The 14816-nt window shown below is 38.0% G+C and overlaps 2 protein-coding genes across 3 annotated transcripts; both read right to left on the bottom strand.

Annotated features, from left to right (window-relative positions):
* Positions 1 to 475: 475 nt before the first annotated feature.
* LOC109101845 (fish-egg lectin) lies at positions 476 to 2380 on the bottom strand. Its single transcript, XM_019115226.2, has 6 exons — positions 2220 to 2380; positions 1841 to 1928; positions 1504 to 1731; positions 1159 to 1370; positions 858 to 985; positions 476 to 757 (listed from the first exon to the last, which is right to left on the bottom strand). The coding sequence occupies exons 2-6, from the start codon at positions 1896 to 1898 to the stop codon at positions 607 to 609; spliced, it is 777 nt and encodes a 258-aa protein (XP_018970771.2). The 5' UTR covers positions 1899 to 1928; positions 2220 to 2380; the 3' UTR covers positions 476 to 606.
* On the bottom strand, positions 476 to 13236 carry LOC109101521 (fish-egg lectin-like). Of its 2 annotated transcripts, XM_042764816.1 has the most exons (7): positions 13128 to 13236; positions 12956 to 13043; positions 12641 to 12868; positions 12283 to 12494; positions 11982 to 12109; positions 11714 to 11853; positions 476 to 613 (listed from the first exon to the last, which is right to left on the bottom strand). In XM_042764816.1, exons 2-7 carry the CDS (start codon positions 13011 to 13013, stop codon positions 570 to 572), a joined length of 810 nt encoding a protein of 269 aa, XP_042620750.1. In that variant the 5' UTR covers positions 13014 to 13043; positions 13128 to 13236; the 3' UTR covers positions 476 to 569. The 2 variants fall into 2 exon arrangements, with proteins under 2 accessions (XP_042620750.1, XP_018970428.1); XM_019114883.2 differs by lacking the exon at positions 476 to 613 and having other exon boundaries at positions 11547 to 11853; positions 13128 to 13235.
* Between the last annotated feature and the right edge of the window lie 1580 nt (positions 13237 to 14816).

Raw genomic sequence — 14816 nt, 5'->3', positions numbered from 1 at the left:
TAACATGTCAAGTCTGCCATTCTAACCCAATCAGCCTGACATAATGATCTCCAGCCTTGTGCTCGTCAACATTCTCACCTGAGTTAACAATATGATTACTGAAATTATCTCAGCAGGTCCTTTAATGACAGCAATGGAATGCAGTGGAAAGGTTTTTTTGGGATTAAGTTAATTTTCATGGCAAAAGAGGACTATGCAATTAATCTGATCACTCTTCATAACATTCTGGAGTATATGCAAATTGCTATTATAAAAACTGAAGCAGCAACTTTTCCAATATTTATGTAATTATCAAAACTTTTGGCCACGACTGTAATGTGTAGTGCTAACCGTAAGTATGTCTAATAGTACACTATGTGTACTGACTATATGTATATTGCACATTATCATCTGTATGGTTAGATGTAAATAGTTTCTGCAATTTCTGGAGCACACTCCCAAAAATTTCACTCACCAAGTCACATGTGCTATATAGTGATGTGAAAAAAGTGACTTGACTTGCTTTATTGGTTCAGCAGCAAGAAAGAAGAAAAGTATAAATCAGGCTTTTAGTTTTCTGTTAATAAGGATTACATCAGATTAACAAAAATCTGAAAGGGACTGGAATTAGTCAGTCAAAATACATTTACGGATGGAGCCATCAACACACACGAGCCACAGCACTCCCAGGTCAAAGCTCACATGCTTGTGGCCATTGGGACAGGCAACCATTGAGATCCAGTCTGTGCCATCGGGTTTGGAGCGAGTGACTCCAGTTCTGTAACAAAAAAAAAAAAAAAAAAAAAAAAAAAAAAACCCACAGCACTTGACAAGCCGATCATTTGGTCCTTAACTTATATTAGGACTACTCAGCTTACCTTTGGTATAAGTTTCCTTGAGAGTTGACACCAAAGACACTGCCATCAGTTGCTACTTCAATCATGGACAGAAGTCCAGGAATATTAATGAAGCTGCCGGACCCAGAACAGACATTAGATGACACATCCTGCACAAGACCAAAAGACACAATCCAGTCATCATACAGTCACATCAAGAAAATGAGTTTGCTGCTTTCTCCCTAGTGTCTTCAGTTTTGTCAGAAACTCAAACCCTTGCATGATATCTACTTTATAAAAACCTGGTGTACTAAAGCTCTTGTATTTAACATTGTGACATTACCTTCATGATGAAGATTTGGTCATTGCTGTTCACTCCCCAACAGCTGTATGGACCACAGCTGTAGTACTTCAGCTTTCCATTAAGTTGAACCCAAGGAGTGTTACTGGATGGCCATTTGTTGTTAGCATCCATATTTAAACAGTATATGTCATCATACATATTGACACCTGCAATGATCTGATCACCACCAGCATCCACCTGTTTGAGAAGCCCTAACACAATCAACAGCTGGATGAAAGATTAGTCTGTTTAATAAGAACCACAATAAGAGGTCTTCGGGACTTCGGCTATTTTATGACTGCTTAAACTTGTCTTTTGTCTTAATTTTGTTCTCTAACTCTTCACCTGCAAGCTGAACGAAACCGCCACTCTGATACTTAAAGATGTTGTTTGCTGTATTAACCCCCAGCTGACCAGCAGGACCAACACTGAAGTGCTTTAGAGACCCACTGATCTTTGTGAAGACATTATCAATCAGGACGAATGTCTCATTAAGATTGTTCACTCCAACCACTGAACCAGATCCAGCATCTATCTGCTTCAGGTTACCATCAATCACAGTACAGTCTAAAGCTGTGAAAACATAATATAAATGATTGCAAATACAGAGACTTTAATATGGAATAATTTTTTTAGAACTTATTTTTAAATAAAAATAAGCCAAAACAAAAACATTGTTTACCCAGCGTGTGAAGGAACTGGCAGCAGAAGAGTAGCAGGACGCTCTGATAAACCTTCATTGCTCCACAATACAGTTTGTTGCTTTTAGTCTGTTTATAACCAGAATTCATTCATTTATATAAGTGAAGTATGGACAAAACATGATCAATCACAGTAACAATAATTAAATCAGGGATGCCCAATCTCAGTCCTAAAGGGCCGGTGTCCTGAAGAGTTTAGCTCCAACCCCATTTAGACACACCTGAACCAGCTAATCAAGCTCTTACGGCATACTAGAAACTTCCAGGCAGCTGTGTTGGAGCAAGGTAGAGCTAAACTCTGCAGGCCACCGGCCCTCCAGGACCGAGTTTGGGCACCCCTGAATTAAATAGACAACTTACCTTGTTAGTGCAGGATTCAGCAGTCACTGGGGAGTCTTCTCTTATGAGACGCACTAGAAACCTGTATTCAGCATGTGTGTAAATGTTGTTGAGGGAGAGCTTATATAGCCCTTCCAGTCTCACTACGAGTCACGTCGGTGACCAGTAAATTGGGATTTCGTTTTGAGAGACCCATCTACTTCAAGTATGAGCTAAACGAGCCAGCTGACATTGGCATGCGATGATTGCATCCAGCTGCCGCTGATCACAGCGTGAGCATAAAAATGGTCTAGTGTGGACTAGTTTTTCGCTTCGGAGTCGAGCAGGGGCGATTCTAAGAATTTTTTAACTGGGGGGCACAGTTATACAGAGGGACCAATCTTATGTTGAGCATTTGGTCACCCTATATTTTAAGGTCCAAATCTCGCTATTAACAAACCATTAACTACGACTTTTGTCTCAATAAACTCCTGATAAAATGCTTATTAATTGTAAGTAAGGTAGTTAAGTTTATTTATTTAGGAAGTAGATGTCATGTACGTAGAATAAAAGCTTTATAATTACTAATAAACAGACAATATGTCAGTAATAATAGGCATGCCAATAAGCAACTAAAAGTGAGAACTTCTTAAATACACTTTTTATAATAATATGCAAATATGTATAAATTATTGTAACAATAATTTAATAAATTCTGACAACAATTTGTATAAGGATACAAATGTTGAACAGCTGCTGAAAAAGCAAAATTGTGATGTATTATCAATTTTATATTGCCATATCATGCTTATCGATAATAATAACAGAGAAAACAACCTTTCAAACATAATATGTTGACAGATTTTATTCACGTAAATCACACATTGTGTAGGTAACTGGTTTACTCTCTCCTCAACATATTCATTATAAAATAAAAATTAAAAGACAAAGGAAAAAATGTAAGTTAAATTTAAGTTTGACATTCGTCACAAAATTGAAACTACAAAACATGATATTAATGATTTCAAACAAGGTTATCATGTTTTGTAGTTTCAATTTTGTGACGAATTCTTCTGATCGATTAAAGATGGCGAAGGATACATGCTGCCTTCAAAATTCGATCAGAAGAAGGTACCTCCGGAGACAGGAAGTAAAGCAGAATTTGGATTTGGACATGCCTTCCTGCCTTGGAATGCAATTCTGCATTTTAGAGCTTTCGACGCAGCAGAAAAAAAGGCGCGGCTATTTGCACTAATATAAGTTTAAATAGCGATAGATGCTATTGACACTCAATGAAAATAGCACATTTTCTTAGCGATAGATGTTTTTTACACTAAGTGCAAATAGCTACAGATTCTAATACACTATGTTAAAATAGCAGGATTTTCTGCTATTTATACTACTTATTGCAAGTAGTGGCAATATCTGCACCTCAGTATTGTAGTACATTATAAAACAGTATGCAATAATAACTTAGTGTAAATTGTAATTTTAATTCAAAATATTAAATGGATGCCACCTTATTGGGACAATAAACCCCTCCCACACCTACCCTAATCCTACCCAATACTTTATTTTTAACTTTTTGATTTTTTCCCCCTTCATTTTCATTGAAAATAAATGCATTTCTGATGTAATTTAAAAAGGGAGAAATAAGTTCACATTAGGCAGATTCGAACCCAGGTCGATTGCGTCAAAATGCACATGACACAGGTTTTACCATCTGCAACACTGAAGCTGACGACAAGAACGGCGCCAGAATGTTTTCTCTATCGGTGCTAAGGGGGGTGCTAAGACACATCAGTGATGGGATGCTTTCATAATGCTTTATTGGTGCAACAGCAAGAAAAAGAGAATCAGGTATAATTGATTATTGAGCTCCTCTGTTGCTGACAGATTATAAAGTACATTTACGGATGGAGCCGTCAACACACATGCTGGTGGCTATCGGGACAGGCAATTATTTGGATCCACCTTACGCCAGCAGCATTGGAGCGAGTGATGCCAGCTCTGCAATAGGGCTTGGGCGTCGTGACGTCATTACTTGGCGTGGCCGCCATGCTGATGGCCTCCTTTACTGCTACTCGGACTACTGCGCAGTGTTTAGACATACTCCCCCTCAGCCGTGTGTCTTAATTTGATTAATTAAAAATCTATTTCAACCATGGTAAACCGTTGCTGTATTGTGGGGTGTAATAGCGCAACACATAATCGCCCTTTGAAAAAAAAATGGATTAACTTGCCACTGCTTTCCTGCTTGGAGGCGCGACCACGGAGACCAAGTGAGGTATAATATCTGAATATTAATTTATATAGCTCAAGTAAACACTGCAAATAAGTGAAATTTCCTGGGCTACTCATCCAAAAAAACGGAAAATTTCTACATTCATCTTTCTGTTGCTGTCCCTCTGCTGACAGCAAAAATTCGTACTACAAAACTGCTGCATTAACTAAGCGAGATTGTGAAGCTATGTCTAACGTGACTTTGCTTACATTGGTGTGAAATCGTGCTCTCACAACAACCACGCCGTTATCTTAAAAAGGCCAATATCACGCTAAGGTTGCTTTCAAGTAACGTTAAGCAAAACGATGGTTTGAAAATATCTGTTTTGCTGGAAGGGCAACTAAGTAGCAACAGGACAACAGCACAGAGACTGACAGGTCCGATGGAAGGGCTAACGGGATATTTTACAGGAAAATACTACAACGGGAAGACAGCGGGGAAAAGAGCTCAAATACATGAGAACCCCGGAAAAAAAACGGGAGGGTTGACAGCTACTAACTAAACTTTTGAAACACATAAGTTAGTTAAAAGTACATGTGAATGGTTGTTAGCACTAACGGTTACTAGCAACTAGGCGGAGTGCAGTTTACCTTTGTCCGGATTACTGTATACTGTTTGCCGGCTTTATGATCTGCAGCTCCCTAACCCATCCATTTGTGAACTGCACATGAGACTCCAATGACTTGTAGCTTCGGAACTGTTCTGAAGTGTAGGCGCTCACAAAACAAACAAGTTAGCCGAAGATATCTGTAATGCAAAAGTGCGGCAGCAACTCGTCGTCGGTGCTCCACTCTTTGTTGGGATTTTCATATTGATCCAAACCGTTAATAGTGCCGATTTTGTCCACATACCGATCCCTGGCATCCCTACTTAGCGTATCCCTGTAAATCCCACAACCTTTTCGCGATTTTAACATATTTTTTCTTTCTCCCAACTCTGTTTCTTCTCGTTCGACTTGCTGTATGTTTACATTCACCATCAACATGGCCGCCACGTCCCAGAATGCAACGCGGCGCCCAAGCCCTATTAACAAAAATGAAGGTTTCTTGAATGCTGAATTTGATTTACATAAAAAAAATTGCATGACAAGTCATTTTATTGATACAAATTTGTAACTATTATGCCTGTTCAGCTTACCTTTGGTATAAGTTCCCTTGATAGTTGACACCAAACACACTGCCATCAGTTGCTACTTCAATCATGGACAGAAGTCCAGAAATAGTCTCAAATTCGCCAGACCCAGAACAGACATTAGTAGACACATTCTGCACATGACCAAAAGCTGGCATGTGATCAGCTAGAGACAAAAAAGAAGGAAAATCTGACCACACCCCAAGCCACGCCCACAAGTCACACCCCCAGCACTCAATATTAAAAATATATATTGTAGCACATTAAAAGATATATCTTACATTGTAAAAAATACATACTGTCCTTGTAAAAAATAAAAAGCAGCATTTAATAATCATGACAACAATATAATAATATAATAAAGTACTATAATATATTATAGTAAAGTATATAGAATTATTATTATTATTATTATTATTATTATTATTATTATTAATATATTTAATATTTATGAAAAGTAAAATTGCCCTGACATGGTAGGCAACAATTACTGTAGAATGAACCACAATCATAAAATGTTTTTGTGTATAATGGACTGGCTTCCACAGATGTTCTGCCATTCTGCCACCAGCCTGAAGATCTGGATACACGAGACTAGGCTACAAGTAACACTTTGATTTAAGAAACTGATTGGTAGCTCAATTAGGGAAAAAAAACCTTCAATAAAAACACAACTGATCCGACTGGAAGCCTGTTTCCACCACAGCATGAAAAAATAAAAAAATTAATTGCAACTTTTTATCTAGAAAAGAAATGTGGAAAGATGGCAATTTTCTAGTGTACTGAAATAATGGAAAAGCAACAAGGATAGATGTTGCATGAGGTCATCAGTCAGCAGCAGATATCTCTCAAAGTTCGGCTAGACAATGCAAATGGGAAGAGCTTGATCAAACTACAATAGGTAGAGATCATTACACTATCATGTGTGTAATAGGTATTGAAGCAGAACAATGTATGAAACAAAATATTCCCAGGTGAAAATTTAAAACATTAGACTATGTTAGGAATGGAAAATTATATAGAGCAAACTGACAAGGTAAACAAGACAATGAATGAAATCCTTTGTAGTACAGCTGAAGAGGTAATTGGGAAAAGCTCAGGGGAAAGAAAAGGGAAAATTTGTAGCCAGAGAAATACAGTAAGGTAATCTTAATTAAAAACAGAGCATTTAGGAAGGTAAATAAAACCTATTCCTTTCAGGATGTAATCGCTCAAAACAGATCTCAGGCAGTGGTTAGAAAAGTAATTATTAGATCTGCTAAAAGAAACTATTGGAAACAATTCTGCAACAGAATTGGTGAAAGAGTAGATATGCAATAAGTGAATTATGAGGCATGATTAGGAAAATGGGATGGGTTAAAATCTATAGAAATATACCTGTAATAAAAGGCAAATATGTAACACTTCACAGCAAAAATGCAGAGGTGTTGGCAAAAGCATTTGTGAAGATTCATATCAGTGTACATGGAAATAGCAAGAAGGTCTTCTGAATGTACTCTGAATGAATATTTTATCTTGCATGAACTCAAACAGGTGTTGACAGGTTCGATAATCATTGAATCATTGAATATCATATTACATCTTCTAAATAAATGGGCATCAAAGCTTCTTTATTTCTGGAAACATAAAGTAATTGTTCCAATAGTTAGCCCGGGAAAGACTATTACTATAAACTAATTGCACTAACTAACATCCAACTTATGTAAAATAATGGATAGAACGGTTACAGCTAGACTTAGTTACATTACAGAAATTAAAAGTTGTTTATGGTCACATCAAAACAGTTTAAGAAAAGGTCGCAATACAACTGATTCTATCATAAACTTAGAATCAGAAAAGTATTTATGAATACAGAAGTGTTAGGAGCCTTATACAATATTTATATTGTTTTATTTTGTAGAAGGAAGGACTTTTTTTGGCTAAATTGAATAAAATGGATGTTAAAGGAAGGTTATGTAATTGACATTTCGCAAAGACCCACACCCCTTCATTACTGTTGCAATGTCCGACAAGCCATGGCACTCTCACGCCACACAACATGTTCTCAAATACATTGCGGAGAAAATAGAGGACACTGACAACACGTCTACAGAGCAGGTTACTTGAAACAAAGCCTCAGCTTTCAAATTGTTAAATTTTTTAAGAAATTCTAACAATAAATACCGTTTTGTGGCTTTTAATGTGTCGTCACAGATCACGGCATGTGAACTGATCATCTCTTCCTCTTTACTAGTTATAGCATGAAATGAAACAGGTAGGCCTATCTTGCTTCAACTGCGGAAAGACGTCAATATACACCATTTTTAAAGTTCAAGTCCACTGATTTTAATCTAATCTTCTGTCTGGTTTGTTTATCAGATTATGCGTTACGTTTGGTCAGATCACCTGTCAATCAAACTCCCTGCGAAGGGTCAGTTGGATAATGGATTTCCTATTTAATCGAACAATACAAGTCAAGCTCAGATCATGTTATTCAAATATATACATTGTAGATAATGGCACTTCTCAAGGCAGTGTCTGTAGCCCCATTTTTTTTTTTAACATAATGATTAATGACATATTTTTTAAGGAAGGACAAGGCATGGGAAAATTCCTATATACACTGGGGTTTCAAAATGTCACAAGTTATCTGTTTCTCCAAAAAGAACAGGAGCCCACAAATAAGTTTATTTGTGGGCTCTATAAAAACAGTAGAAGTATCAGTAATTAGATTTTTGAGTGAGTGAGGTGTCTGTTTTTAACCCATCCTAGTGCACACACACAGTAGTGAACACACACACACCCAGGGAGCAGCTGGGGGTTCGGTGCCTTGCTCAAGGGTCTCAAGAGAGCGCTGGTTATTCACTCCCCCCACCTACAATCTCTGCTGGACCTGAGACTCAAACCCACAACCTTCGGGATACAAGTCCAACTCTCTAACCATTAGGCCACGACTGCCCGCATAAAAACAGGCACATAAAGAAAATAATAGATAAATGTAAAAAAGGAATCAACATGTTACAGTTTTTCACATATGTTAAGACACTAAACCCCATTCTCTGAACCAAATTCTCAATAGCCTAAACCAACCAATCAAATAAATCACTCTTTCTTCAAAACCTTAAACAAGTTCAGGCAGTTTAGACACTGTTTGCAGATCTCATGCACTATTTTGCAAAACTCTTAACACATTCTCACTCACTAAAACGAAGTTTGCACCGTGATAAACTTGTGATGCAAAACCCTAAACACAAGAAAGCAAAAGTTAAGCACAACTGCAACATGGTTGTCATTAAACTGTTCATACTTGTTTCTAAATATGTGAATGTACAAAATATAAGCCAGTTCAAAGTGCACACATGGCATGGGTGCATCCATCAATCTGAGCGGTAAGGTAGAGTGTGTATAGAGGTGGAGGAAGAGGAGGACGAGGAAGAGCAAGACCAAGAACACTTATTTCAGATGAAATCAGAGTTACTGTGATAGACCATGTTCTTGTGTGTGGAATGACAGAGGCAGGACAAAGAGTTCAACCTAATTTGAGCAGATTCTCTATGGCCATCATAATCAGTTGAAAAGTTTAAAAGAACAGCAATAGGAGAGTGGAAGAGAATATTGTGTAGAATTGCAAGACTACAACTTTAGGGTGCTGACTTGTCAAGGCTGGATCCACCACACCAGAGGGACTCCCCATGTGAAACACTTTTTTAATGGAAGGGCGCTTTTTATTTCATTTCTTTTGGACTGAAGCAATGCAACACCCACTGATTGCAATGATAGAGCTTGAAAGATCATAGACAATTTTTTATATAACTCAGACTAAATTCATCTGAAAGAAAGTCATATACACCTAGGATTCCTCGGGGGTGAGCATTTTTGGGTGAACTAATCCTTTAAAACACGTGGGAATGAAAAACTTTCTTGAGGAAGCAGCACTGGCCTGATTGGTAAGATCGTTTTGGGGGGCTAAGGTGACAGATAGTGGGCTGAAACCCACCTTAAAAGGGTTTAGGGTTTACATAGCGTGCTTAATTATACTGAAACATAAATATATAACCAGTTTACCTGATACAATGTAATGGGTGAGCGTGTTTCTGGGATAACAACATGCCAATCTGACACAACTAACCGTAAATCATCTTACACTGTCAATAAGCATGACTGATACTGGAGCCAACTCTGCTCTAACTGCTGACTAGCAGAGGGAGTCAGATTGCCCCCTAGTGGATGGCTAAAGATTTGCTAACTCATATCCATAAATCCTCAAGGGAACGTCTCTGAATTAACTGATGCTCAAGCCCCTGGTTGAAACTCCTGTTCTAATGAGCTTCGCTACTGTTTCTGGCATTGAGTGTAGTCAGGTCATCTCTCGCTTTAGAGAGTTGTTATACTGAGACCTCCACTCTTAGAGCTCAATATCTTTGGCTGGAGAGTAGATTGGTGTGCTAGGTATAGACTCTCTGGGATCCTCCTTAGCTACTAATCTTACTGTGGAGTGTTATTAGGTGTTTTTATATTGCGGCCTCCACTTGGCAGGGCTCTGGAACATGGTTGGCCTTGTTGAAACCTCTGTTTTTAGGAGCTCTGGTCTATTTTGTTGGCCGAGCTTTTGAGCCTGCCTGTAATATGCTTTGTAGCTCAGGCTCTGGCCGCAGAGGTTATTGCTGGGGCCTTAGGGATGATGTTCCTCTGAGAATTTGACTGAGCATGGCGGCGTGGGTATTCCATTTCCAATAGCGCTCCCTAAGGGACGCAGTGTGGAGTTCGCTTTCGAAAGGGAACGCCTCAGGTTATGCATGTAACCATGGTTCTCTGGGAATAGGGAACGAGGCGCTGTGTACCTTTGCATGCTTCGGGCATTCCTGCCTGCGTCTCCTTCAGACAAAGAAGTGAATGAAGTATGCCACAGCTGCCCTTTTATTCCCGCAGTCACTCCATTAGTTACGTCATAGGCTGCCACCTGCCAGTGTCAAGTTCATTGTCATTTTATATTCAAGCTTGAGACACTGGTCATACTGAAGGTATTCCCCATAGCGCCCCCTAGGGAATGCAGCGTCTCGTTCCCTATTCACAGGGAACCATAGTTGCATGCGTAACCTGAGATGTTTTCAGTTCTTGTCAAGTTCTGAAGGATCTAAGGATTCTTCAATGCAATTTGTGTGTGTGTGTGTGTGTGTGTGTGTGTGTGTGTGTGTGTGTGTGTGTGTGTGTGTGTGTGTGTGTGTGTGTGTGTGTGTGTGTTTTTGTGTGTGTGTGTGTCTCTGTGTGCAGCTTCAAGGGTGAAAGCACTGGCTCGTGTACTTAATTTTATATATTTTAACTGTACACCCTTTTTCATTTTTCTGTATGTGTGTATATATATATATATATATATATATATATATACACTCAGTTGAATAATTTTACATGATTCACTCTTACTGTAAGCTGGAGAATTTCTCCATTTCAAGGATTTTAATGTTACAGGATGATGTTGTGAAGCAGTAATTTTCCAATCCTTTTACTTTGGAAAAGTAAAAGTTTTTGAAATTGCTGAGAAAGATGCACAATCATTTTTACCATCATTTCATCTCCTGTTTCCTGTTCTTCTTCTGGTTGGTTTTCCCTCTTGTTTAATAGGAAAGTCAATTCATAACCAGTATGTCAGAGAAAATGCAGTGTTAACTGGTTTTGGATATCAGAGGGTATCTTTGACAGGATCTGCTAAAGTGATTGAAGCCAACATTCCTCACGTCAGCGGGATCTAACACAACATTTTGTATTAAAATCTCTAAAAACACAGGCTATACATTAGATTAATAGATAGACAAACATGTATTAAAATTCTAATCGGACATTAGAAATAAGACATGAACAATCTGAAAAAATTAAAAAAAATTTAATAGTGTCCATTTGCCATGGTTGTGCTGTGTATCATTTGAAACTTTTCCACAGAACCAAATAATACACAAAAGAAACACAACACTAATGAGAGATGCTTTCATAATGCTTTATTGGTTCAACGGCAAGAAAAAGAGAAGAAAAGAAAGTACAGTCAAGCCATTAGTTTTCTGTTAATAATAACTGATTACAATCACTTTGACTGATTACTTTGAGGTTTCTGTTAGTGATTGAGCTCCTCTTGCTGCAGTGATAGATTATAAAGTACATTTACGGATGGAGCCATCAACACACACGACCCACAGCACTCCCAGGTCAAAGCTCACATGCTTGTGGCCATTGGGACAGGCAACCATTGAGATCCAGTCTGTGCCATCGGGTTTGGAGCGAGTGACTCCGGTTCTGCAACAGACAAAGATGATGTCTTCTTGAATGCAGCATTTGGTTTCTATTAAAAAAATTTTAAATTGTGCTTGACAAGTTAATCATTTTGTTCATAAAACTTGTAATATTATGACTGTTCAGCTTACCTTTGGTATAAGTTTCCTTGAGAGTTGACACCAAAGACACTGCCATCAGTTGCTACTTCAATCATGGACAGAAGTCCAGGAATATTAATGAAGCTGCCGGACCCAGAACAGACATTAGACGACACATCCTGCACAAGACCAAAAGAGACAATCCAGTCATCATACAGTCACATCAAGAAAATGATTTTGCTGCTTTTTCCCTAGTGTCTTCAGTTTTGTCAGAAGCTCAAACCTTTGCATGATATCTACTTTATAAAAACCTGGTGTATTAAAGCTCTTGTATTTAACATTGTGACATTACCTTCATGATGAAGATTTGATCAATGCTGTTCACTCCCCAACAGCTGTATGGACCACAGCTGTAGTACTTCAGCTTTCCATTAAGTTGAACCCAAGGAGTGTTACTGGATGGCCATTTGTTGTTAGCATCCATATTTAAACAGTATATGTCATCATACATATTGACACCTGCAATGATCTGATCACCTCCAGCATCCACCTGTTTGAGAAGCCCTAACACCACAGTCAACAGTTGGATGAAAGATTAGTCCATAACCATAATAAGATGATGTCTTTGGGACTTTGGATATTTTACAACATGTAAATTCATGACTGCTTAAACTTGTCTGGTTAAAAAAATTTTCTCTGTAATTCTTCACCTGGAAACTGAATGAAACCGCCACTCTGATACTTAAAGATGTTGTTCGCTGTATTAACCCCCAGCTGACCAGCAGGACCAACACTGAAGTGCTTTAGAGACCCACTGATCTTTGTGAAGACATTATCAATCAGGATGAATATCTCATTAAGATTGTTCACTCCAACCACTGAACCAGATCCAGCATCTATCTGCTTCAGGTTACCATCAATCACAGTACAGTCTAAAGCTGTGAAAACATGGTGCAAATTAATCAGTGATTGCAAATACAGAGACTTTAAAATATGAATTTTAAAAATACAAAAACATTGTTTACCCAGAGTGTGAAGGAACTGGCAGCAGAAGAGTAGCAGGACGCCCTGATAAACCTTCATTGCTCCGCAACACAGTTTGTTGCTTTTAATCTGTTCATAACCAAAATTCATTTATATAAGTGAAGTAAGGATAATACATGATCAATATCAAGTGACAGTAATTAAATAGACAACCTTATCTTGTTAGTTCAGGATTCAGCAGTCACTGGGGATTCTCCTCTTACGAAATGCACTAGAAACTTGAATACAGTGTGTAAATGTTATTGAGGAAGGACTTATATAGCTGAAATGGGTTTCCTGATTAGACTGGGGGAAAATTTACTAAGCATTATGAAAATTAAATGACGAACGGGAACTTGTTTTTCTGGATCTCTGCTTTCTTAACTCTGTTGACTTTTCTCATGTCTCTAAAATATGACACCAAACAAGTTGAGTATTCCAGTATGTTTGATAAAATATAAACAGAGATGGGCACAAATACATGGGAATGCAATATGAATGAAGTATTTTGAAAATCAAAAAATGCAGAAAGTTTTGTTTGAAGGGTGAGTTTAGGGGTAGGGTTATGGTAAGGGGATAGCAAATACAGTCCACATAGCAAATGTTTTCTTGCCCAGACAATCGGCCCAAGTGCCGCAAAGAATGACGGCCCTGAAGTGGCCCAAAACTGGATTAAAGACAAGGGGCACACATGGGCCATACATACTATATACACTATACATACAGGTGCATTCTCAATAAATTAGAATGTCGTGGAAAAGTTCATTTAGGCAGCAGTGCCACAAACTGATCACCTCCATGCCACGCCGAACTGAGGCAGTAATTAAAGCAAAAGGAGGCCCTACCAAGTATTGAGTACATGAACAGTAAATGAACATACTTTCCAGAAGGCCAACAATTCACTAAAAATGTTTATGCTTATGAAGTATTCTAATTTGTTGAGATGGTTTTTTGTTAAATGTGAGCCAAAATCATCACAACTAAAAGAACCAAAGACTTAAACTACTTCAGTCTGTGTGCATTGAATTTATTTAATACACGAGTTTCACAATTTGAGTTGAATTACTGAAATAAATGAACTTTTCCACAACATTCTAATTTATTGAGATGCACCTGTATACTGTATTTATTTGGAATAAATCAACAAAACAATCTCCAAAGTAATAATAAGAATATAAGCAGTAGCGTTTACAAAACTGTATTTATACAGCTGCAGCAACAAGCAGTCACCTTATTTCAGATGCACACAGCATCAGAGTCACGCTCTTTCATCACTCCTAATGGCTTTACTATACAAATAAGAGTCATGTCACTATGCAAATAAAAGTCCTGTCAATGACAATGATCAAATTACTTTCAATTATGATATTTTGCTTCAGGTGGTTTATGGAGTTTCTTATCTTACATTTACATTTACATTGAATCATTTAGCAGACGTGTTTATCCAAAGCGACTTACAAATGAGAACAATAGAAGTTATCAGACCAACGAGAAAACAACAACAGTACACAACAGCCATGACAAGTCTCAGTTAGTCTAGCACAGAACTCGTAGCAAGGTTTTTTGTTTGTTTGTTTTTTTCAAGAATAGGATAGACAAGAAAAGAAAAAGGTAAGTGCTAGAATTAGTTGGTCAAGTGCTGGCAAAAAAGATGAGTCTTTAGATGTTTTTTGAAAATGAGAAAAGACTCGGGTGTTCGAATTGAGATTGGGAGGTCATTCCACCAGCCGGGCACAGTCCAGGAAAAGGTTCGTGAGAGTGATTTTGAACCTCTTTGGGATGGCTCCACAAGGCGCCGTTCACTTGCAGAATGCAAGCTTCTGGAGGGCGCAAAAGTTTGAACTAGTGAGTTTAGGTATATCG

The sequence above is a fragment of the Cyprinus carpio genome, chromosome A10 (genome assembly GCF_018340385.1).
Source record: "Cyprinus carpio isolate SPL01 chromosome A10, ASM1834038v1, whole genome shotgun sequence".
Classification (NCBI taxonomy): Eukaryota; Metazoa; Chordata; class Actinopteri; order Cypriniformes; family Cyprinidae; genus Cyprinus; species Cyprinus carpio.
Note: the sequence above shows the minus strand (reverse complement) of the source record. Positions and strands in the feature narration are given on the sequence as shown.

What these genes read in the sequence shown, in the direction of transcription:
- LOC109101845 (XM_019115226.2), bottom strand. Translation starts at nt 1,898, where the DNA reads ATGAAGGTTTATCAGAGCGTCCTGCTACTCTTCTGCTGCCAGTTCCTT. An exon ending in CCAGTTCCTTCACACGCTGG is followed by an intron (nt 1,732 to 1,840) that starts GTAAACAATGTT and finishes ATGTTTTCACAG; the next exon opens with CTTTAGACTGTACTGTGATT. An exon ending in CAAGGAAACTTATACCAAAG is followed by an intron (nt 758 to 857) that starts GTAAGCTGAGTA and finishes TTTTTGTTACAG; the next exon opens with AACTGGAGTCACTCGCTCCA.
- LOC109101521 (XM_042764816.1), bottom strand. Translation starts at nt 13,013, where the DNA reads ATGAAGGTTTATCAGGGCGTCCTGCTACTCTTCTGCTGCCAGTTCCTT. An exon ending in CCAGTTCCTTCACACTCTGG is followed by an intron (nt 12,869 to 12,955) that starts GTAAACAATGTT and finishes ATGTTTTCACAG; the next exon opens with CTTTAGACTGTACTGTGATT. An exon ending in CGGTTTCATTCAGTTTCCAG is followed by an intron (nt 12,495 to 12,640) that starts GTGAAGAATTAC and finishes CTGTGGTGTTAG; the next exon opens with GGCTTCTCAAACAGGTGGAT.